Raw genomic sequence first — 25,297 nt, forward strand, 5'->3', positions numbered from 1 at the left:
AAGGTCCTTTTATAAAAAAAAAAAAAAAAAAAAAGAGTCAGAAACCTGAAACAATAGTGTAGAGAAAGAAACAAAATACTCCTGGTGATCTGTCTGCCACTCCACAGACAGGATAGGAGTAGTCTCTCCTTTTCAGGGAAAAGGGTGAAAAGGTAGTGAGATACTGACAATCCTAGATATTGACAAGTTGCATAATCATCATCTTTATCCCTCATTTTCTTTTTACATTTGTGGTAGGTAGTTTAACACATCCTACTTTTATATTTTAGATGTTTGTGTATAAACTCTGGTTTTTTATTTAAAATCCATTAAGCTTGTAAAATCCATTAGAACCACACTTGGTGATATAATGAGAAACTCTAATTCTATCCTAGTCTTCCTTATCTTACAAAATGGCACCAGTATTTATTCATTTTCTAAAGCCAAAATAAAAGCTGTCCTTGACTCCTTCCTTTCTGTCAACTCCAGTTATCCTCTTCATTATCAGAGTATTATCAGTTTTGGATTCTAATAAGCTTTTTAATTGTCTATTCACATTTCCATCTCTGGGTTCCATCCTAGTCTAAAGTACCCTGACCTCTTGGTAGAGACATTATTTAAGGCCTTATAATAGTTCTTTTTGTTTCTTGTTTATTGAACATCTTTTAAAACATACTGTCTTATAAATATATAATTGACTCACAAGAAGCTGAACTTATTTAAATTTTTCACTTTAATGTTTTGATATATGTCAAAAAGAATGAACACATTTATCATACTGAGTAGTTTTTTGGGGGTAGCTTTGGAATCCCTTTTCTAGTTGCTTACCATCGCTCACTTATCTCCTAAGGCAACCACTGATCTGCTTTCTGTCTCTACAGAGTAGTCCGTATTTTTGCAATTTTTATAGCCTCTTACAGTATATATGTGTATTTTTTTGTTACTTGGCTTCTTTTACTTAGCATAATTATTTTGAAACCCATTCATGTTATTTGTTGTGTGTAATAATCATTCATTCCTTTTAATTGCACAGTAGTATTCCAGTGTATGTATTGTATTCATTTTCCTATTGATAAACATTTGGTGTTTACCTTTATTTTTGTCTATTCCAGATAAAGCTGATATGAAAGTTTATGTAAAAAGCTTTGCTTTGACATATGCTTTACTTATCTTGGGTACAAGGTGGGTTAGATCTTGTAGTTAGCTATATGTTTAACTCTTAAAGAAATTGCCAAACTGTTCTCCAAAATGAGTCATATCATTTTATTTTCCCATCAGCAATGTATGAGAGTTCTTGTTGTAACACATTCTTGCTAAAACTTGGTGAAGTCCATCTTTTTAAATGTTACCCGTTTTTGTTGATTTTTAATTTGCTTTTCTCTAATGACTAATGATTTTGCATATTTTCATGTTCCTGTAAGCCATTTGAGTATCTCTGCTGAGATGTTTAAGGTTTCAATTTTGATGCAATTTTTAAAATTAATTGTGCGTACAGTATCAAAGCCAATAAATCTTTACCCAATTCAGGATCATTGAAATTTTCTTGTTTTTTGTAGATCTTACATTTAGGTCTGTGACCTATGTTTTAGTTCATGTTTATTTGTAGTGTTTTAAGTCAGCTTTTTCTGTGCTGTGATTAAAGGATCTGACCAGAACAATTTTAAAGGAGGAAAAGTTTATTTGAGGGTTCAGGGTTTCAGTGGTCTCAGTCCATAGAAGGTCAGCTCCACTCCTAGGGCTCTAGGTGAGGCAGAACATCATGGTGAAAGAGTGTGGCAGAGGGAAGCAGCACACATGGTGATCAGAAAGCACAGAGAGAGTTCCCTACTTGCCAGATACAAATATATACCCCAAAGTCATGCTCCCCAATTCCACCTCCTCCAGCCACACCCTGCCACTTCAGTTATCACTCAGTTAATACCTATCAGGGAATTAATTTACTGATTTGGTTAAGAGTCTTACAACCCTCTCTCACAACTCTTACAATTCTCACAATCATTTTTCCTCTGAAACTTCTTGCATTGTCTTCACACATGAGCTTTTGGGGGACACCTTATATCCAAACCATAACATGTAGTGTAAGGGAAGGGCCTAAATATCTCATTTACATTTATGGAAAAGAATTTTTTTTGGTCAGAAATCAATTAACCATAAATATGTTTTTCCCCTTGTAATTTCAATTCTGTTTTGTCCATCTCTGTGTAGGTTAGTTCCACACTGCCTTGATTCTGTAACTTTATTATAAATTTTGAAATTGAGATTGTTATTTTTCAACAAGATTGTGGCTCTTTTTAATCTTTTAAAATTTTTGAATAAGTTTTTAGGTTTACAAAAAAGCCCACAAGAAGCTCAGTGGAATTTTGATAGAGATTGTGTTGAATTGATCAATTTGGGGAACATTGACATCTTAATGATAAAGACTTTTCTAATCCATGAACCTGAAATATGTCTTCTATTTTCTTTAATCCTGTTAATGTTGTTTTCAGTATATAAGCCTTATGTGTCTTTTATTAATTTTATTTCTAAGTATTGTATTCTTTTTGTGCTATTGTGAATGAAATTATTTTTGTAATTTTATATTGGTTTGTTCATTGCTAATGTTGAGGCTCAGAAAACAATACCGCAAAGACTAGTACTTTGACATGCTGAGGGGCTTTAGAACCCAACGCAGAATCCAGAACCTAACTCTGACCTTTCCTTGTGTGTCCCCTTCCCAGCTCAGCGGGAATTCCTGTGTTGTCTAAAGTCTGGGCCTACCTTGGCTCTTTTCTGGTGAGCTTTAATTAAATAAACTCATTACAGGAAGAAGGACTGAAGTCTGTCAGTCTACCTAAACAAACTTTAGTCACATTTCATTGTCCTTCATTTTAGTCCTAAATGTATTTACAAACTACTATCCTGATATGTGGTCTAGACAGTGTGCCAGTATGTTCTCTAAACCCATTGAGTTCCCCTAAAAATCATTTTCTATTTCCTCTCAAAACTGTCTAAATTCCCCATTTTCCCCTGCTCCTACAGAAATAGGGTATGTAAACCTCTGAATAATGTTGTGCTAGTAGGTAACCACCCTTATGTGATTTTCCCTTATATGGTGATTTTTCCCCCCTTCTCATCTTAATAAATTCTTTTCAATAGTCAGCTTATTCCAGCAAACCCTCAGTGGGTAGAGGGGAAATTTCCCTTTGCCCCTATACTAGTATATAAAAATACAATTACTTATCATATATTCATCTCACATCCGTTGACTTTGCTGAAATAATTATTAGCTCTTGTAGATAGGTTAGTGGATTCTTTTGGATTTTCACCATAGTGCATTATGTCATCTATAAGTAAAGATATTTTTACCTTTTCAATCTGGATGCCTTTTACTTTTTTTTCCTTCCCTTGCTGCACTGACTATAACCTCTAACACAAAAGTCCTGAAGAGCAATGGCGAGAGCAGAGATGCTTGCATTGTTCAGTCTTTAAATATGATGTTATTTGTAGGTGTTTTTGGTTTGTTTATTTGTTTTGTAGATGCTCTTTATGAATTTGAGAATTATCTATTTATAGTTTATTGAGAGCTTTTATCATGGATAAAATCATGAGAGCTTGTATCATGGATTTAGTCAAATGTTGTTTCTGTGACTTCCATGTAGTTTTCCCTGTTTATTAATATATATTAACTTGTTTTAAGATGGTAAACCACCTTGCATTCCTGAGATAAAAGCTGCTTGATCATGGTATATAATCTTACCCATATAGCTGTATTTGGTTTGCTAATAATTTTGTTGATAATTTCTGTGTCTGTATTCATAAAGGAAATTGATCTCAAATTTTCTTGTTGTATCTTTGTATGGCTTGGGTACCAGAGTAATACTGGGATTATAGAATGAGTTGGGAAAGTGTTTTTTTTTCTCTGATTGATGGAAAAAAATTGTGGAAGATTGATTTTTTTCCTTCTATAAATATTTCATAGAATTCACTAGTGAAGCCATTTGTACCTGGACTTTTCTTAGTGGCAAAACTTAATAATGAATTCATTTATTTTATTTTTTAAAATATTTATTTTTTAGTTGTAGTTGGGCACAATACCTTTATTTTATTTATGTATTTTTATGTGGTGGCTTAGGATTGAACCCAGAGCCCCACATGTATTAGGTGAGCACTCCATCACTGAGCCACAATCCTAGCCCTCATTTTTTTGTTTTTAATTATTATGTTTTTTTTTTTATCTGCTTGCTTTGGGTTGAGTTTGCCTGTCTTTTTCTAGTTTCTTAAAATACATTCTTAACTTAATGATTTGGTATGTTTCTTTTTTTCTGATATTGGCATTTAAACTATATATTTCCCCCCTAGCACTGCTTAGAGGTCAACAGTGTTGGTCTGAGGTTTTGTTTAAATACCTTGAGCTACCAAATCTTTCTTTTGTGTACAAAACCTCACAGCAAGCCAGGGATGAGTAGATACTTGAGGATGTATCTGATCTTTCCTGAGTGCACACACAACCTTGCACATGTGTATAGCCTTCTGAACTACCAGAGGTATCTGGAAGTTTATCCAAGCCCATTATGACTATTTGTTTTTCAGATCTCTTTGTGAAATTTCCAAATGTTTGTGCTTACTTCAATTAATATTATAGTCTCAAATAGCTGCAATATTGGGCAGTTTGACAGTTTGCCATTGAATTCATGATTGATTTTTACATACTGTAACACCTCTTAATAACATCACAGGCTGGGAACTAAGCCTTTAACACAGAAACCTTTGGTTGACACTTAAACAACAGCATTGTCTTTTGGGAACTCAAATTAATAAATTATCTACTTGAAGTTGTATCACAGTTCCCTGATGCTGGTAATTTTTTTTTTTTTTTTGAGTTTTTTAAGTCTCTCGTTGTTTCATTTAAAGTAGAATATCTTACTATATTTTTAGAGTTATTAATTGCATCTCCTTTGCTGTCTAATCTGCTGGTCATCCTATCCAGAGTATTTTTCATGTCTAGATAATTAATATTACCTATTTTTTAATATCTTCTATATATTTAAATATTCTCAGTTTTCCTCTGTCTTCTTAAATGTAGAAACTATAGTGATGATAACTTATATAATGCTCTTATCTGTGAATTATATGTGTGTCATTTTTGGTTTATATCTAATAATTGATTTTGTTCCTCATTATGAATGACAATTTTCTGCTGGTTTTGTCTTCTTGGTAATTGTGTTTGGATTCTATATATATTGTAAACCTTTATCATTTTGCTTGTTGGAAATTTTGGTATTTGTAGAAATAATAAGTTTTAATCAGAGATTTTCTTCCTTCTGGGATTTTCAAGTTTATTTGCTAACTTTTAAACTTTGAGGACTTAAAAGACTTATCAAAGAACCCATAAGCCTTCATTCTATGACTGATTTTGTCCCACTGCTGAGGTGATACCCTGCTGAATACTTTGTTGATTTTTCTTGCATTATGAGTTTTTCTATTCTGTTGGATGGGAGCATAGAATTTTACTAGTCCTGCATGAACTCCTGGGATTATTCTATCTTCTTGTGTTGAGTGGTTCTTTTCCCAGCAGTGGGTAATTCTTTCACATGCATGTGCCGATCAGTGCTTAGCTGAAGATTTGAGAAGAATCTACTATGTATTTGGAGTTCTCTCTTTGAAGCACTCTCTTTTATGCTGTTCTAACCTGTGAACTCTATTCTCTTCAGTCTTCCTGGATCCCAAGCTTTGTTTCTAAAGAAAGGGAATCAGCTAGCTTTATGTCCCCCATCCGTGTCCTATGACTTGGATCCTCTCTACAGGATAATTATCTTGCTCCACCTTGTCTTATGTTTAAAAACTGTTGTCATATATATATACACACATATACATATATACACAAACACATACACTTTATTATTTTTTGGTGGTCTAGGGGATCAAACCCAGGGTCTCAAGAATGCTAGGTAAATGTACCATTGAGGCATACCCCCAGCCTTGTCCCATATGTTTTGTCCAGTTTTTAAATTATGTCAGTTGGGAGGGTAAATCTCATCTCTGTTTCATTTTTGGAAGATGGAAATCCTGGAATTCATTCTTTCCCCAGGAGTCAAATTGATATTTTCTTTTTCTAGTATACTACAACCAAGTAGGATATATTCAAGTATACTGGGTTGGTTCAACATTCAAAAATCAACTGATGTATCCCCAGACTAGTGTATCCATGACAGAAGTCAGTTTTACTTTTGAACTTGGAAATTTGATTGATTTCTTATTGCTCTTTATAAAAATCATACTCTGCATATTCTGAGCCCTGTTGTACCTTTTTGTTTGGTCAAAAATTCATTTTAATGCTTCTATTCCAGCTTTATTCTTCTTCTCTTTCTCAAACATGCTACAGATCTTGCATTTGAAATGCTTATGCCATTTCTCTGCTATGCCCTTCTTTAATGTCTAACTATTTTATATCTTCAGCTTATTTATTACTTCCATAGTAGGGATTTTCCTGATGAAACTATCTGAACCTTGACCTCCAATACAAGCTGTTCTGTTATCTGATCTCAAAGCATCCATAATTATCCTTTCTATTTCTTCTTTAGTTCTTATTCATCATTCTTATTATTAATTATTTATTGTGTGTCTTCACTAGAGTTTAAGCTCTTACTTTCCTACAACACAGTAGGCATACAATAAATTCTTGCTGAACACATGTAAAAGGTTTAATTAGATAATTTGTATGTTTTTGTCTATAATTTTATTCTTATAGGAAAAATATTAAAGAAATTGTACTGATTTGCCTTAATAAGACTTTTAGTTCTTGAGCATCATTTTTGTCATCTCTGAAATTAATATCAACATTGTCTCCAAATGCCACCTATTTGATTTTTCTAAAGCAAAAGAATCTCTTCTATTTACTATTGTAGAATTTCAATTTGGCTATAGGATAACACTGATCACTTTGTTATTTTTCCTTCCTCTTCTGTACTGTAAATTTCTTGTTGGTAATAACTATATGTTATATATTTCTCTTTTTTTAAAGAGAGAGAGAATTTTTTAATATTTATTTTTTAGTTTTCGGTGGACACAACATCTTTATTTTATTTTTATGTGGTGCTGAGTATCAAACCCAGCAACCTGCACATGCCAGGCGAGCGCGCTACGGCTTGAGCCACATCCCCAGCCCTGTTATATGTTTTTCTATTGTCCAGATATTTTAGTGAATATTTCTTCTAAGCATGCTTAAAATACCTTTAAAAATGATAATGTACTTTTATAGTGTGCTTTATAACTTAGGAGGTCTTTTTCCTTTGTTCTCTCATTTAGAGTAGTAGATATTTCTCTGGTACAAATGGTGAATATTATTACTATGTATTGTGTCCTTTAGTATATAATATTATTCTGACTAAAACATCAATAAGATGATCCATATTGATAAATAGTATAGAACCATAGCTATGGGCATTTATTGGCAAAACTTTAATTTCCTTCTCTTAATAACAGAATTATTTTATTTCTCTCTACCTTGACATAAGGCTTGGTGCCTGGAGCACAGCTGCTCTCCATTAAATATTTACCTTAAAAATAAAATTGGAAATCTGAGTTTTATCAGTCTATATGTTTCTTTTAAAAATTTCTTTGGTATGTCTAACTTCTGGAACAGCCCAATTCAAAATAAATTTGTAGTCACTGGCAATCAAATTTAAAAACTTCTCTTTTCCTAGTTGTTTCCTATCTTAGCTTTGATTCTTTTATACAAGTTGAACTTAACCTAGAATTAATATATCTATATTAGAAAGGAGCTTATAGTTTATCTAATATTCTTAATTGATTTTCATCTAATTCACCTTATCTCTTTGCTTTATTACTTATATGCACATTCATACCTATACCTTCATTAGAAAATTTATAGTTGTTTTTGTATACTTGTTAGGTTGAGAAATATCTGGTATAATGTCCTCATAACTTTGTGATTTTATGGTTTTACATGGGATGACTTTTCTACACATGTCTTCTAATTATCTTTCTCTGGTTAAATGGAGAGCAGCAGTGACATACTCTGGTTGCCTATGTTATTTGCTAGAATTTATTATAGAAGAACCACTACATATAGGTCATTCATAGTTTCTTTTGCTAATATAAAAATAAATTGAGCTATGCACTCACTTTTCATGTTGAAATACAAAACTGAGCATAGATTAATTTTATACACAATAAAAGATCGTTAGAGTCATTGGGAGAGCACATTTGATGAATTCCATCTGAAAGAGTATTATTTACTTAAATATAAAAAAATAGAAACATAATCCAAGTAAATGTTAGTAGCTACTCAATAAAAAAATATTTAAAAAAATGTTCTCTAAAGTTTAAGGATAGTATTTATAAATGAAAATGATCTGTGCTTTTCTTAATAAATATGTTTTAATTTATCTCAAAGTCTAGGAAATGGGAATTTCCTTTCTAAAAGATCAGCAATAATTATGAGTGAGGATTTTGGGAACATGGATAAAAGAAGACAGTCAGATTTCATTATTGAAAAACAGTCAATACAACAAATCTGGGGAGAAAATGGAAAAGAAGTTTCAAGTTTTCTGGAGAATGTGAATGAGCCAACACATAGACTTCTGTCAGAGAATTGTGACTCTTTTGTTCCTCAAAATATGATAAATTTATTAGACCTTGATCAACAAAGGGTAAAGAAAACCTTTGACAAATGTGGCTATGATAGTTTAGGGGATATTTGTTTGGTTACAAGTTCGGATGAAAACCATTCCATTGATGGAAACAGAAGCATTTTTACAGCTCCAGAGTCAACTTTTAGTAGTTCTACTTTAAATAAAACAAGTTATCCAGAAGAACATCAACCAAACAGGAACTATCAGGAAAAGCACAACAATAATGAAATAAATGACTTTGCTACATGTTTTGAGGATTGTTACCTGATCAGCTCTGAAAAGAAAGGTTGGTGTTGTATGTGGAAAATGTAAAAATCTATACTTCATCAGTTTTAATATACATATTTGTATATCTTAGGTATATGTCCACACACATACAGTGAGCCCTTCATATTTGTGGGTTCCCCATCTGAAGATTAAACCAAATGATTGACATCATTTAAAAATAAAATTGCATCTGAGCTGGATGTAGTAATGCTGCTGTAATCCCAGCAGCTCGGGAAACCTAGGCAGGAGGATCACAAATTTAAAGCCTGCCTCAGTTATTTTGTGAGGCCCTAAGAAACATGGTGAGACCCTATCTCAAAATTTAAAAATGAAAAGGGCTGAGGATGTGGCTTAGTGGTTAAGCACCCCTGGGTTCAACCTCTGGTACCTAAATAAATAAATAAATAAATAATTGTATCCAGATATAGATATTGTTTAGCATTTTACTTAAAGAATTCAATATTAGAGCTATTTATATTGCATTTCCATTTTATTGGATGTTATAAGTAACCTAGAGATGATATAAAGTGTATAGGAGGATCTATGTAGCTTATATGCAAATACTAAACCACTATTATTGAAAACCATTATTATCTGAAAGACTTGAACATCCATGGGTTCAATATGTGCAGGAGTGGCAGAGGGAGATCCTGAACTGACTATACTGTATATATTTATATGTATGTTTCTGTGTTTGAAGAAATATGAAACCAGAAATATAATGATGATTAGGTGACATTGTAGACTTATGATCTCTCTGTGTGCCATGCTAATATGTTTTGTATTGAAAAATGATAATAGACTGTGTTAAATTTTTAACACACACTTTCATTTTTGAAGGAAAACTTAACAATGTTTACCAAGAGAAAACACCACAGAAAAATATCCAGGAATATCCAGTGAACTCTATGTAAGTTTTTAGGTAAATCTGGAGAATGTAAATTAGGATGTAGTATATAGAAGTTTGAACTAATGCAAAGTCAGGTAGGCATACTACTGTCAGAGAGTGAGCAACCTGGTTATAATGATGTGTTACTAGTAATCACATTCTTGATATTATCACCATAGTGGAAAGTATGGTGTACATATTTGCCAACTTCCAAAATACCTTCTTATCTGAATATTAGTTTTGATTTTGATTACATTTGAGAAATTGTCTTAAGTTCATAAGAAATTTGGGGCTGGGGTTATGGCTCAGCAGTAGAGTGGTAGAGCACGTGCGAGGCCCTGGGTTTGATTCTCAGCACCACATAAAAATAAATAAATAAAGATATTGTTTCCAACTATAACTAAAAAAATAAATATTAAAAAAAGAAATTTCTATGGAGCAGAATGTCAGTTTGTGAATTTACATTAAGAAACTGAAGCATCACATGTAGAAATGGTTATAAGCATGAAAGTCCTTTTTTTTTCTTTTACCTTCCATAAGAAGATTGCTTGGTTGTTTGAGAGTCAGAACAGAGAGTAACAGAACTTACAGATCAGTGGCATATGCAAGCATCATCAATTTATGAAGCAATTTGTGATCTAGGAATAAAACATACCCCTTATTGTCAATATTTATCTCTCAGTGACTCCCTCTCCTCTCTGTGTTCAGGATTACTATCTCCTCCATTCCATTATTGTTGTATTTTTTCCTATATGAAAACAACAGTCTTCCCCAGATCTTGCTACTAGTGTACAAATGTTCTGCATTTAAGAAGTTAAAAGCTTTATGTATATCCGTGAAATTCTGATCCTGTGAAGACTTTATAACAAAAGAGACTAAACCTTAGAGATCAAATAAATTTTTCATGGTCACACACTCACACTAGACTTGGGATTCAAACAACTGTCTTATCTTACTTGATATTTTCAGCTACAGTTTTTCAGTGTTTAAAAACACTGGTGAAAACTCACATTAGACCTTGAATTTTAAATGTACTTATGAGAGTGACTTAGAAGATGTTTTCCAAACTTGGTTGCAGATCCAAATTTACTTGAGGGAGTGATTTTAAAACTACAGAGGGCAAAGTTTTACATATACTAATAAATAAATAATATCCTTGGCATGGAGTTTATGAATCTTTGTTTTAAAAATACCTCTTATATAATTCTAATTTGGAGCCAAGTTTTGAAACCATAATTTAGAACAACAACTTTCAGAGGAAGTAAAGTAAATTTTAATACTGTCTTTTTTATAACCCATAGGGGCAGTGTCCCTTTGCAAGAATTGTATTCTAAGCAATCCTGGGATTTAAGACTTGGTGAGGTAAAATGCATTGTTACATTATTTTTTTAATTTAGTCACTTTGTGTTCTATAATATTTTAACATTATGACTTACTTTGATTTAAGTTTAGCTTTTATTTATAAATTTCTTTTTAGCTATACTCTTTCTTATATCGGAAAATTATAGCTGAATCTAGAAATAAAAACACCTTTTTAAAAACTATAATGTTCTTCATTTGAAACAAATGAATCTCGATGCATTTTAAATACAATATAAAATATTTTCCAAGATAAAACCTCTTTAGAATTAAGTGTACAAAACATCTATAAGCCTTGGTTATGTAATGTTATAATCCCTGTTATGGTTTGAATGTCAGGTGTCCCCCAAAAACTCAAGTATGAGACAATGCAAGAAAGTTTAGTGGAGAAATGATTCTGTTATGAGAGCCTTAACCCAGTTAGTGAATTAATCCCCTTATGGAGATTAACTGAGTGGAAACTGGAGGCGGGTAGGATGTGGCTGGAGGAGGTGGACCTTGGGGGACTGGGTTTGGGGTATATATTTTGTATCTGTAAGTGGAGCATCTCTGTCTGCTTTTTGATCATTATGTGAACTGCTTCCCTTTGCCATACTCTTCCACCATGATGTTCTGTCTTACTCCAAGCCCCAAGGAAAGGTGCCAACTGTCCATGGACTGAGACCTATAAACTTTTTCCAAATAAACTTTTCCTGCCCTATAATTGTTCTTGTCAGGTCTTTTCGTCACAGCAGTAAAAAAAAAAAAAAAAAAAAAAAAAAAAAAGCTGCCTAAAACAATCCTTCTTCATAATAATTTTAGAGAGATTAAATAAATTGTTCACAAACACTTGATTCAGGATTCAAACTACTGTCTTATCTGATTTGATATTCTCAACTATATTGTTTTCTGTTTTTTCTCCATTAATATGTAATTGAATATTATGAATTCATTATCATACATTGACTATCTCCAGTGCACTGGGAATACAAAGGTTAAAAACAGTCTTTCTTTTAACAAAGATTACATTGTTATGCATTCAACTGCAAGGGACAGATATGGAAGGACATGGAACCTATCTTTAAGAAGCTTTTGTCCAGTAAATAGAGATAGAAAAATCTAATGCATTTAGATGAATTATTCTAATTGTAGTTAGTACAAAATCAGTGGTAGCCTACTGAAAGACACCACTAAGTTTTGTGGTTAGTCAGGAGGAAGATGTTATAGGTAAGAAAACTTCTGAGCAAAAACTCAATAAATTTGCTGAATGGAGGAAATGTCTGGAAAGAAGAAGCAATATAAATAGAACCAAAGATATGAGAGACTGTATCTTGCTTAAGAAACTTCAAGTACCTGTCTCATTCTAGTTACTGTTATTGCTAGTATTTGTAAATCATGAGGGGTCTGGCATGAGATAATTCTGGATAATTTAAAAGAGCAGATCATAAATGATCTGTATGATATTTAATAGTTTAATTTCCTATAAGTAGTAATGAGAGTGGTGTCTTTTATAAAAAAACATAAGACAATGTATAACATAATATATAGCTATATATATATATATATATGTGTGTGTGTGTGTGTGTGTGTGTGTGTGTGTGTGTATAATATTAAAACCAGAAAACATAAATGCAGCAAGAAGCCCATTTAAGAAGAAGAATAGAAGATAGAATTTCTGATCATGTCAAACATGAAATTTTGCTGGGCAAGCATTGTGATGTGAGGTGTCCTATCCTGGGAGAATAGGGCAAGTTCCTTGAATAACTTAGTTTCTTCTCAGTTGAAAAAGATCTTCTTTGTTATCCTTTGTGTACATATTTTAGAAATATTTTGAGTTGTAGATGGACAAAATACCTTTAGTTTGATATTTATTTTTATGTGGTGCTGAGGATTGAACCTAGTGTCTCACATGTGTGAGACAAGCACTCTCCCACTGAGCTACAACCTCAGACCATTTATGAACATTTTTGAAGTGGATAATGGAGTTCATGCATGCCTTGAAGTCTGTATAGCTTTCCCAGTTGATCAAGTTTTCTATCACCACTCCTTTTTCTTGTTCTTCTTGCAAATTTGGGGCTTGAATGTTTCAAGAATTGAACAGAAAAGACTTTTTAAAAGATGAAATAGTTATAAGGTTCAAGAAGTGGCTCTGTTCCACATATTTATTCAGGGCTTCAACTTTGTGGATACTTGTCTTTAACTAGTGTTCCCATGTTTGTAGAATATGTTGGTATCAGCAGAAGTAGAAAGGAAGTGGAGGACTGTTGAGTAGATTTTTATCGGCCTGGATTTGCAGTAGTGTATATTACTTCTGCCACTGACCAGAAATTAAACCACAAGTCCAAACCAACTTCAGGGGAGGCTAGGAAATGTGGTCTAGCTGTATATCTGAGAAGAAAGGGAATCAAATTTGGGTAAATAACTAGGAAATGTCTCCTTTTTTCTGTCTATCTAAAGCTCTATATCCCACCAACAGAGAATATATAGAAATTATTTTAGTTAGATCTATGGTATATTTGCAAATATAATTAGCACAGTAAGCCATAAAGAAAATCTAAAAAAAAAATAGTGAAGGAGAGAATTGTAACTACATCCTGCAATCAAAATTTAATAAAATTTGAAATCAACCCCCAAAAGTTGTTTGTCATCCTTAAACTTTTTGAAAAGTTGGAGACAATTTGGGTTTTAAAAAAATAAGAAAAAAGGCCATGGATGTATTATAAGTCAAAATACATTCTACTGTCAGGTATAACTAAAAAGAATAAATAAAAAATTTTAAAAAATATGAAAGTCAACTACAAATTACAGAGAAAGTGATGAAAACCAAAACCAGTGTTATGTTCTACAGAAAATTCATACCTTTAAACTTTTTATTTTTTAGTAAATGACTGATAACCCAACTTAAGAAATCAGGAGAATAATAGAACAAATCCAAATAATACCTTAATGCCTTATCTTTTTCCAATTGAATTTACTATGATTGCCTGAAGGTTCTTTTTTGTCAGTAATTTATTTCCTAGAAAGTGGCTATTCTGTTACCTGTTGCTTCTAAACCAATTTAAGTTTCATTTTATTCACTATAGGCTAATTGTGTGTGTGTGGGGGGGGGGAGAGAACTTCATTGAATTAAAGTACTATAAAACAAATCAGTGGCATTTATTGGGTAGATATAAGTGGAAATTATCATGCATACTTGGGAATTGTTAAAATTTTGATTTTCTCCTAGATTGTGATGGAAGAAGGAAGAACATGTTCTTTAAAAGGAAGGCCAACATCCACAAAGAAAATCTGTCAGTATGACTGTATAAGTTAATTTTATTCTCTTTAAAACTAACAACTAGAAATCAGTTAAATTAAAAAAAATTTTAAAGATTTTCACTAGCCAATAAATATTTCATAGGTATCTTAGAAAATACTAGTAATGCAATCAACGCTTTAAAATAAGTTTTTTATAAAAATACATTATGAATATACATAATGTAAATGGACAGTTTAACAAATAGTAAAATAAATATCCTCAAACTCAACCATGTACCTTTAAAAATAATATATAAATACTGTACTTTTGAAAATATTCTCAATTGCATTTCCTATCCTGCCCCCTAGAGGTAACTATTTTCCTGAATTTGTTTCTTGGGATGGTATCACACAGACATTTCTGTTGCTTGATTTTAAACTTTTTACATATTGAAAAACTTCTATGTATTTTCCTGCAACTTTCTTTTTTAACTTAGTATTATGTTTTCAGGCTCATTTACTTTTACATTTTATTATTATTTTTATTGTTATGCAGCATTCTGTTTTGTGAATGTGCCACAGTTTATTTATGCATCTTTCGACAATGGATATTTATTTAGTTTTCAATATTTTGCTTTTTGCTATTTATGCCATTCTTGACATTTCTTCTAGCACACATGCATATAAAATTACTCTAGGGTATATTACTAGGAGTAGAATTGCCAATTTAATGCAAAATTATTTTCTGAAGTGTGCCTATTTTACCTACAGCTAACAAAGGGTAAGAATCTTAGTCACATATTTTAACCAACACTATGTCAGTCTTTTGTAATTGTTGGTAATTTGATATTTATATTTTAACATATTTTTCTGATTACTTATTAGGTTAATTGGTTATCTGTGTTTCGTTTGTGAAGTGTATTTCATGTCTTTAGCTCTTGTTTCGTTTAAGAAGTTTGGTTTTACTTATGAGATATCTTTTATCAATAGATCTGTATCTTTTGTAAATCTCTTTTGAATCTTGAATACTAATTATTTATAGGCTTACATGTAACAGATACTTCATATTTGAGTAGTTTTTTCATTCTTTACTGATATGATAGATTAAAGTTTCATATTTTCCTGACACTTCTTAGGTATTCTGTGCTAGAATGGCTCTTTAGGTTATCTAGTCTGCTAGGTACTTAGAAACCTTTGTGGATGTAAAACATTAGTCTAGCTTTTTTAGTTCTTTAATTCCTTGCTTCCTTCAGCATATGGGTATTCTTTGTTGTTTTATGGTTTATCCTTGCAATCTGTAAGATTTCCCTCCCCGAAATAAAGCCTAAAACATATAAAAAACATGCATGCCCACAAAATTTAGTTCTCTTCCTTTATTGCTCTGAGTGTAATACATGCAATTATGTAAAAGAATTAAGTGAATCCTATAGATTCTCCCATGTTAGTACCATATATTTATCATCCTTTTATGACTTGCTAGTCATTCATTCAGTACATTTACTGCAGTTGATTTAATTGGTATCCTATTGATGCACATTTGGGTGGTTTCTTACAAATGTAACTAAAGAACTTGGTGCATATTTTTTTATTTGTGGAGGTGTGTTTTGGTGGTAATTACTAGGGATGGGATTCAACAGTCAAAACAAGATGCACTGTTATTTGATATATATTGCTGAATCTCCATTTTGATGTTATCAAATTTCCTACTTGCAGCATTTAGCCAATTATAACAGTAAGTGCGAGTTATCCCATAGGCTCTTCAACAGATATTGTGGTCAAATCTAGGATTTTTTGTAATTTTGAGTTATTTGAGATGAATAGATAGGTTTTAGTTTGTATTTAATTTCTGTCTGTGAAGCTGAATATTCTTTTAAATATTTTCAGTGGCTGTTTATGTTCTTTTTTTTCTTTTCTTTTTTTTGGTTTTTGGTCTACTTGGCATTCATGTCTTTTGACCAGTTGCGTTCTTGGCCTTTTTTCTTGATACTTAAGAACTAGCTCTTCATATGTTAAAGAGGTTTACATTTTGTAATATAAGTAATAAATATTTTCTTCTAGTTTAATATATTAGCTTTTCATATATTTTGATTTTACTATACTTACATTGTCTCTTGCTTTGTTTAACAATATTTTACTATTTCTGGATTGCATTAGAAGTTCTCCACACTCCTGGGTTATAAATGAATTCACCATATTTTCTTGTAGCTTTAGTATTGTTTTGTACTTTACATTTATATGTTTAATTTATTTGGATATTTTCCTGATTTAAAGTATGGGACAAGATATCATTCAAGTTCTAAAAATGCATCTTTCCCTAGGTGTTTATGATATTGCCTTTTTAATATACTAACTACATATTATCTGATATGTTTGGAGGTTTTCTTAACTGTTCAATTGGTCTTTCCTTATTTTCATGTGCCAATACTATACTTTTAAACTTAAGATTGTTTTATAGTGTGTTTAATTTCTGGAAATGTTTTATATCTCTGCACTTTTTAAAAAGTCTTTCTTGGCCAGTCTAAATTATTTTTTCATATAAGCTTTAAAATTAATCTAACTCCAAAAGAAACATTTTAATTTTTATTAGGAAACTGTTAAATGTGTATCTTAGTGTGAATTGTTATTGTAATGAATATAATATATCATAGCCCTAAGAATAAGGGTATCTTTCCATCAATTCAATCTAAATTTATAGTTGTAGTTACCTAACATATCTTTAAGCACTTTCTTAAATTTTTTTCAAATAGATTTTGCATGTTTCTTATTTCACTTATTCATAGGTACTTTTTGGTATTTTTGTTGCTACTTTAGTATGAATATATTTCCTATATTTCTACACTGAGATTCTGGATTGTGGGCTTGTGTGAATTTGTATTGATTATTTTTTCAAGAATTTGACACCTTCCGATAGTTATGAGATATTATCCACTTGTGATTTTGGGAAATTAGTGGTTTGGGTTAAGAGTGATTCTTAGTGTCTGTGGGAATGATTATTATTTTTTATTCTTAGAGTTTTAAGCTTATTGTGGCCAAAACCACATAATGTGAAATTTACCCTTCCAATAGTTTTTATGTGTGTAGAGCTTTATCATCAAACACATGCCACTGTATCTACCCAGTAAAAACTGCCTGTCTCTCACTTCCCCTGGCCCCTGGCAATCCCCCTTTTACTTTCTGTTTTTATCAGTTTGATTATTTTAGATACTCAAATGAGTGGAATCATGAAGTATTTATCTTTTTTGTGACTGACTTGTTTCACTTGAAATAATGACTTAAGTTTCATCCATATTGTAACATGTACTAACAAGATTACCTTCTTTCTTAATGCTGCATAATATGCCACTTGTATGTGTATAACACTTTTGTTTTAGCCATTCATCCATTGCTGAGGTTGCTTCCAGCTCTTGGCTATTGTGATTAATATTGCAATCAATATGAGAGTAGAAATCTCTCTTTTAGACCCTATAATAGGTTTTCAGTTCTTTTGGCCATGCACCCATAAGTAGGATTACAAGATTCATGTGGTGATTCCAATTTTAATTTTTTTGAGGCATCTCTGTACTATTTTCCATAGTAGCTTCCCCATTTATTTTCTTACCAAACATGCAGGACAGTAATTATTCTACTTCATCATCAATACTTATTCTAGTTTTTTTTTTTTAAATGATAGTGGCCTTCCAATAGGTGTGACATGTTATCCAGTTGTGATACAGCTCTTTTACAAAGGTGAATCTTATTAAAGGATTTTGCAACTTGGACTGTCTTTGCATTCTTATAATCTTGCCAAGTGATGATGTTTTATAATATTGATTATTTTTTAAAAAATAGTTTAATATTTTATTTGTTATTAGATTTTTGCATCAGTATTCATAAATGAGATTTTCTATATATATAGAGAGGGAGACTGTGTGTGTGTGTGTGTGTGTGTGTGTAGTCTTTGTCAGATTTTGAGATTGTACAGATCCAGAAACAATTTAAAAGCTACATACTTGCCCAAATTGAGGCTAGCTGAAAACTTTCTTGATATTTAAATCTCTTGCCCTTTCCCCATCCCAATTTCACTACTTCATTACAAATTACTTTATGATGTTTGGTTTGGTAGGTAGGGAGTCATATACTACTTCCTAGGCCCAGTTTTAAACTTTGTTTGCAATCATAAGATAACATATTAAGCAAAAATGAAAAAATATAATATTGGTGCTTTGGATAGATTTTTTTTCATACAGTTTTGATTGCACAGTAAAGTTTCATTGACTAGATTAGCAAATATCTGATACCTTGGGACTCAATTTATGTCTGCTTCCTACAGTTGACACTTTAAATTATTTGTTCATAAAAAATGGCACATATATTGGAAAACATCAATCCTAATTTTCTCATTTCTGCTTTCCTCTCTTATGTACCCCTATTACTTGTAGATAACCATTCTTTTAAGAGTAAAATAAACCCATAAATCCTGTTATAAATGCATGGTGCCAAGTAGCCTAAATTTTAACTAAATTTAGCACATTTTAAAGTGCTGTTTGTTAGGTTAGCTAATCTTTGCACACAGATATCTTCTGCCTTTGGATATTTTATACAGCAATAGTGAATATCATTCTTCATGAATTAAACCTTTATTTTCAGGTCTTGATTCTTCACAGAGTAGTCAGTCTGCCAGTTACTCTCCAAGGCCAACGGATAGTTGTTTAAGTTCTAGTTCAGAGATGGTAAGTTATGCCTTTTTACTTATAAATTTTATATTCATTTAGATTTTTTATACTGGAGATTGAACCCAGAGGCACTTATCCACTGAGCCACATCCCCAAATCTTTTTTTGTATTTTATTTGGAAACAGGGTCTCACTGAGTTGCCTAGCGCTGTGCTAGGTTGCTGAAGCTGGCTTTGAACTTGAGATCCTCCTTCCTCAGCCTTCCAAGCCATTGGGATTACAGGCATGCACCACTGTGCCCAGCTAGAATTATTTTTGTCAGTTTACTTTTACATTATGAAAAACAGTTGAACCAATACAGAGTGGAAATAAAAAATAATATAAATGAAAATGTAAAAAAGTAAACAATATAAGAAATATTGTAAAACGTGAAAGCATAAGAAAGTGTACACAAAAATGTAAAATAAAATAATAAGAAAATGTAAACAGTTGGGTGTGATAGCTTATGCCCATAATCTCAGCATTTTGGGAGACATGAGGCAGGAGGATCATAAGTTCAACTTGTCTTAGCAACTTAGGCCCTAAGCAACTTGGCAAGACCTTGTTTCGATAAAAAAAATAAAAAGGGATGGAGATATAGATCAGTGGTGAAGTGCCCCTGAGTTCAATTCCCCAGTACCAAATAAAAAAAAAAAAGAAAAAAAATTACATAAAAATATATTATTTGTAAAATTGTCTTAACAAGATGTATATAATTTGAAGCATAAAACAACCAAGTGTACCTTCAAAAAATAAAAGTCTCAAGGCTTATATAAGAAGAAATTGGATAACAGTGTTGGAGACTAAAATATGAATAATTTGAAAGACATTTCTGAGTGAGAATCTACACTTCTGACAAATCACTTTTAGAAGGGAATTCTTACCTTCACTCTTTTATCTTCATTCCTTGTTGCCTTTAGTATCTAATTTGCCGTCTTGCTAAGCATACCAGTGACTTCTGTGTTGTCAGATTGACTGGATGCTTTTCAGTCTTTATCTTATGAGATACTGATAGAAATTATTATTTAATTTCTTTGAAATATTTTTCTTCTTTGCTTTTATTTTAACACACTATCTTTGTTTTCTTGATATCTCTATGAATGCTTTTTTATGCCTTTTTTTCACTTGTCTTTTTCCCTATATAAATGTTGTAATGTTTAGGGTTTCATACAAGATCCTGTTCTGTAAACCTATAATCTAAACCTTTAGTGATTTTATACATTCTAATGACTTTTATACTATCTGGGTGATGTCAGTTCCTAGTTTTATGACTTTAGCCCTGGTTCTTATTTAGATGTTCAAATTTCTATTGGACACATCTTGGATATTTCACAAAGATCTTTTTCATACCTCAAACTTAAAACCTAATTTTTCACCCAAATCAGTTTTTTTTTATATTTCTGTATCAATAAATATTTTTTGTATTTGCCCAAGTGTTCATATCAGAAGCCTACTATAATAGTTAATGTTGTCATTTCTTTCTTTCTCAAATCTGCCTCCCTCAATTATCTTTATTTCATTACTTTGTGCAATCAATTCTACCTCCAAAATAAATTGTGAATTTATCTACTTTCAACAAGCACCAGTGCCCTATTCTAAGTTACCATCATCTTGTTCTTGAACTGTTCTGGCTGTTTCAAAGAGATGTCTTTACTTTCACTCTTCCCCCAGTGTCTTCTCTAGTTAGCAGATATCATAATAAAAAAAAATAATAAGTTGGCCAGGCACAGTGGCACAAACCTGTAATCCCAGTGGTTCAGGAGGCTAAGGCTAGAGGATTATTGGTTCAAATCCAGATTCAACAATTTAGTGAGGCTCTAAGCAACTTAGAACCTATCTCAAAATAAAAAATAAAAAGTCCTCAGTGGTTAAACATCCTGGGTTCACTCTTTGGTACCAAATAAATAAATAAAGTAAGTTGAATCATGTTATTCTGATGTGTAATAATTCAATGGATTTCTATTTTCCGATAGAATCTGAACTTACAGTGGCTACTAGCTCTTGGCCACCATTTCCTGTTTCTTCCAGTATTCTTCCTTTCTTCTTTTTCTTCCACACGTATTGACCCTTCATTTTCCTTAGTTTGTCATTCTCCTTTCGGCTTCAGGGCAGGAATTTATTTCTTTTTTCTCAGTCTTATTCTTTTTTATCCTTTAAGTCTTATGTTAAATATGTCACTTATTTAAAAAGTCCTTCCCTGGCTCCCCAGTATAAATATGGCTTCTCCCTTAGTGATGCTCTGAAAGTGCCTCATACTTGTTCCTCATAATGCTTTTCTCAATCTATAGTTATGTGTTTATGTGTCTGATTATTTTGCTAATTTTATTTTTACTCATTATGTGAATTCCAAGAGAACAGCAACCATTTTGTTTCACTCATATTGCAGATGCCTTTTAGTAAGTGAATGTTTCTTTCTTAACTAAATACATGCATTGAGCTTTTGTTTTCCAATTTGTGCTCAGTTTTAATGCTCTGTCTTGGGCTTACTTTAGTTTTTTCATTATTATTTTTGCCACTTTTTTTAGTTTGAATGATTAGTACTTTTAAATATTCATAAAAAGTATGATTTTGTTCTTAATAAATACATTTTTCATGAAGTTGAAAAATTCAGGCTTAGCAAATTTAAATCTAAGCCTATTAAAAGTTATTACAGTTTGTATTTTTAGATAAAACATTTATTCCTGTTAAACTTTTATTTTTTAAAATATTTTTTTAGTTGTAGATGGACACAGTATCTTTATTTTATTTATTTATTTTTATGTGGTGCTATGGATTGAACCCAGTGCCTCATGCATGCGAGGCAAGCGCTCAACCACTAAGGTACAATCCTAGCCCCTAAATATTTTTGATATTCTGTTAGCTGATACTCTCCTTATATTATCTTCTTAAGATATATCTTTCATGGGATGGACCCATAAAATGTATGTAATGAGTATGTTTTCCTTAATGAATTGGTGAGTAAATAATAAAAAAGTTTCAACCGTTCCCTTCAAAGGTATCACTTTGGCAGTCTTTTGAAGTGATTGAATAGTGAATTGCCCATCATTTCTTCAGTGTTAGAGATTTATGGAATGATGCATTCCGTGATTATAAGTACTGAGAAGACATAAGATTCCTCTTGTTTTTTTTTCCATTTTTATTATTTAAAAATCCACAGCCTGCTGAGTGAGATGTATGGTAGATTCAAGACACTTTGATAATATATATGCTTTGCTTAGTAACCTGTCAGTCTCTCCTGTATTTAGAAATTTCCTATAATGTGAATTTTAAGAATGTTTACTTGGAAGTAATTGAACAATTTTATTAGGCATTTTATTTAAGCGTTATTTACAGCAAAATTATTTAATTTCTTTTAGCCATCAGAAGATGAAGATCAAATGTTACAGCAAATTGAAGACTCAAATAAGATATGTGTCAAAACTACTGAAACAACCAATGATTTTCATCTAGAAAGGATGTCAAAAGTTTCAGGTGATAGGATTGGTAAAGATAATGCCAAAATTCACAAACAAACTGAAAATTTCTACCCATTCTCAGTGAAAAATAATACAGATCAATCTCCTCAGTTGCAGTGCAATTCAGCACATGTGTTGCAAAACAAAATCAATAATAACTGCATTCTGCCAGTTGTAAGATGTGATGCAGGGGTACAAACAGAGAGAGAACCTGCAATGGAAGAAAAATTTGATGCTGCCGTACAGTGTAATATAATTTCACTGTGTACATGTAGAAGTGATGTGTCTCCTCTTTGCCATATAGAAATACAGTGAAAATATTAAGGCATATACCACTGGAGGGCAGGAAATCCTTAAGAAAAACTAGTATTCTAAAATCTCAGTCTAGGATGTAACATTTCAGTTGACCTTGGAAGGCAATAATAAATGTTCAGAATTTAATTAACATAATAAGGAATGAGAAAATGTAACTAAGCATTAGGTTAAAGTATTTAGAAAGTCTATTCATGATTCTAAGCCGTTTTAATATTTTATGCACTTAATTTTTTGTATAGGCATTTCTTTGATGGCTTTAGTGTATCATCAAGGTTTTATAAAATAGTCTTATAAATATATTATCATTTTCATGTTTATTATTCTTTACATTATTATGATATGCTGTTATTCCTGGATTAAAAATGCTTAGCTTTCTTCCTTGTGGCATTTACTTTAAAATTAGGTGCAGTTGTATCTTGCAGGAAAAATATTTTCTTCCAAGACTTTAGGGCAGAAAATAATAGTACCTAATGTGTTCTATGTCTTCATCATAAGAATTTTGTTAACTACTTCTCTTTAATGTTATACTCCACTTAAAATTCTAGATTTTTTTTAAACTCTGGTTTCATTTGTGTGTGTGTATGAGACTGCTGGGGAGCAAACTCAGATCCTCACAAATACTTGGCAAGTGCTCTACCACCAGTACCCACCAGCCTATGGATTAATTTTTAGACAAAATATGACTTCTTTTTTGTTTGGATAACATTTGTTGTTAGTGCTTGTATCAACTCAGAGGAAGATGTTTTCCTCCTTAAGGTTAAAAAATATTTTAATGCTTTTATAGAAAAAAAGTTTTAAAATTGGAAAAATTTATGTTTCTTTTTTTAATGTTGCCAAGCTTCTTTAACAAATATTACATCAAAATTTCTTAGTCTTTTAAAATATAGGCTTTGATTCTAGCACATTTATCTTATACCACAATTTTAAATGTTTGTACTTTAAAATTAACATTTGTTTGGATATGCAGATGCTCGGAGACTTATTAGTGGGGTTACATCCTGGTAAACTGATTGTAATTGAAGATATTTTAAGTTGAAAATGCATTTAGCTTACCTAACTTACCAAGCATCATAGCTTAGCAATATACTACATTATATAAACTATTGGTTTTCCCACATGATAGAGTGGCCGACAGAGTGTTTGCAACTTGTCACCAACACTGTGGACTATTATACTACAAATAGCTAAACCAGGAAAAGATCAAAATTCCATTATGGATTTATTTCCTGAGAACTATTTTGCAAAAATATAACATATTGTGTAGGAAAGACTAATTATGTGGAATAAGAAGACTATACTGACAACTTTGAAATAATATTAAGCTGTGAGCCTTACCTTGGTTTCAACTGTTAAATAAACCAATGTTTTCCAAATATGAATCAAAGTTTGTTAATATAGAAAGCAAATTAACTACAAAAGTCTACACTAGTTCAGTTTTTATCAATATCATAATGTAATAGTTAAGCTTAGTAATGTATGAATTTTGGAGCTTTTAAAAGGCAATGATCACTCCCAGTGAGAGCAGGGAAGTCGCAGGGTAGTACAGAAATTAATCTTGTCCAAAAAAAGGTTTGGCCTTCATTTCTGGGAGTGTCATTCTGTATTTTTGGTACCAGGGATTGAACCTAGGGGTGCTTAACCACTGAGCCACGTCCCCAGCCCTTTACTTTTTTATTTTGAGACAGGGTCTCGCTAAGCTGCTTAGGGCCTCACTAAGTTGCTGATGCTGGCTTTGAACTCACAATCCTCTGTTAGCCTCCTAAACTGCTGAGATTATAGGCATGTTATTCTAAACGAGTCTTCTTATTAACCTGAGAACCTTGGGAAAAGCCACATTGTAACAGTGTGAATTAAGATGAAGCTTTTGATTCAATCAGTATCAGCTTGACTTCCTTTGGGACTGGAGAATGAGATCAATCATTTAGGCAGTCACCATGCCATTGTGTTGGAGCCCTAGTAAAGACTCAGGACACCATAGCTCAGGCAAACTTCCCTGATTAGCAGTACTCCATGTATATTGTCATATCTTTGTAGGAAAGTAATGTTATCTATGATTTTGTGAGAGAACTATTAGAAGCTCTATGTTTGTTATTTTCCTAGACTATGTCTGTGAGATTCTTCTGGCTGATTTTAATCTGTATTCTTTCTCTGTAATAAACCACAACTGTGAATACAACATCTTTCAAAGAGTTCTTTGAGTCCTAGTGAATTATTAAATTTGAGTGTGGTCTAGTGACACCCAAACAAGTGATCTTTGTATTCTCTAAGACTGGAGAAACATTGTTCTTCCCTAGTTGATCTGAAGGATAAAGCTTCAGTTACTCACAGTGATAATTTGCTTAATAAACCCTTTATTACTTTTCTTCCTTTTTCACGTCTCACTTCCATGCCATGTTTTTTTTTTTTTTTTTTTTTTTTTTTTTTTGAGATTATACACCAAAGGGTATTTACTTGAATCCTTGCCTCATAATTTGCTTTTGGAGCAAGTCAAAAG

General features: G+C 31.9%; 1 protein-coding gene across 10 annotated transcripts in view; it reads left to right on the forward strand.

Annotated features, from left to right (window-relative positions):
- Window positions 1-24,465, forward strand: part of CUNH12orf40 (chromosome unknown C12orf40 homolog) — a 75,079-nt gene extending 50,614 nt beyond the window's left edge. For 9 of the 10 annotated variants that reach the window (XM_048802532.1, XM_048802538.1, XM_048802539.1 and 6 more), the window contains 6 exons: window positions 8,375-8,898; window positions 9,720-9,789; window positions 11,070-11,130; window positions 14,333-14,396; window positions 18,970-19,052; window positions 22,390-24,465. In XM_048802532.1, the coding sequence (XP_048658489.1) occupies window positions 8,375-8,898; window positions 9,720-9,789; window positions 11,070-11,130; window positions 14,333-14,396; window positions 18,970-19,052; window positions 22,390-22,803 (1,216 nt within the window). In that variant the 3' untranslated portion in view covers window positions 22,804-24,465. Of the gene's footprint in view, window positions 1-8,374; window positions 8,899-9,719; window positions 9,790-11,069; window positions 11,131-14,332; window positions 14,420-18,969; window positions 19,053-22,389 lie in introns of those variants that run through there. The other variant, XM_048802536.1, reaches the window with a different exon arrangement.
- Window positions 24,466-25,297: the final 832 nt, after the last annotated feature.

Source organism: Marmota marmota, unplaced genomic scaffold (assembly GCF_001458135.2).
Source record: "Marmota marmota marmota unplaced genomic scaffold, marMar, whole genome shotgun sequence".
Lineage (NCBI taxonomy): Eukaryota > Metazoa > Chordata > Mammalia > Rodentia > Sciuridae > Marmota > Marmota marmota.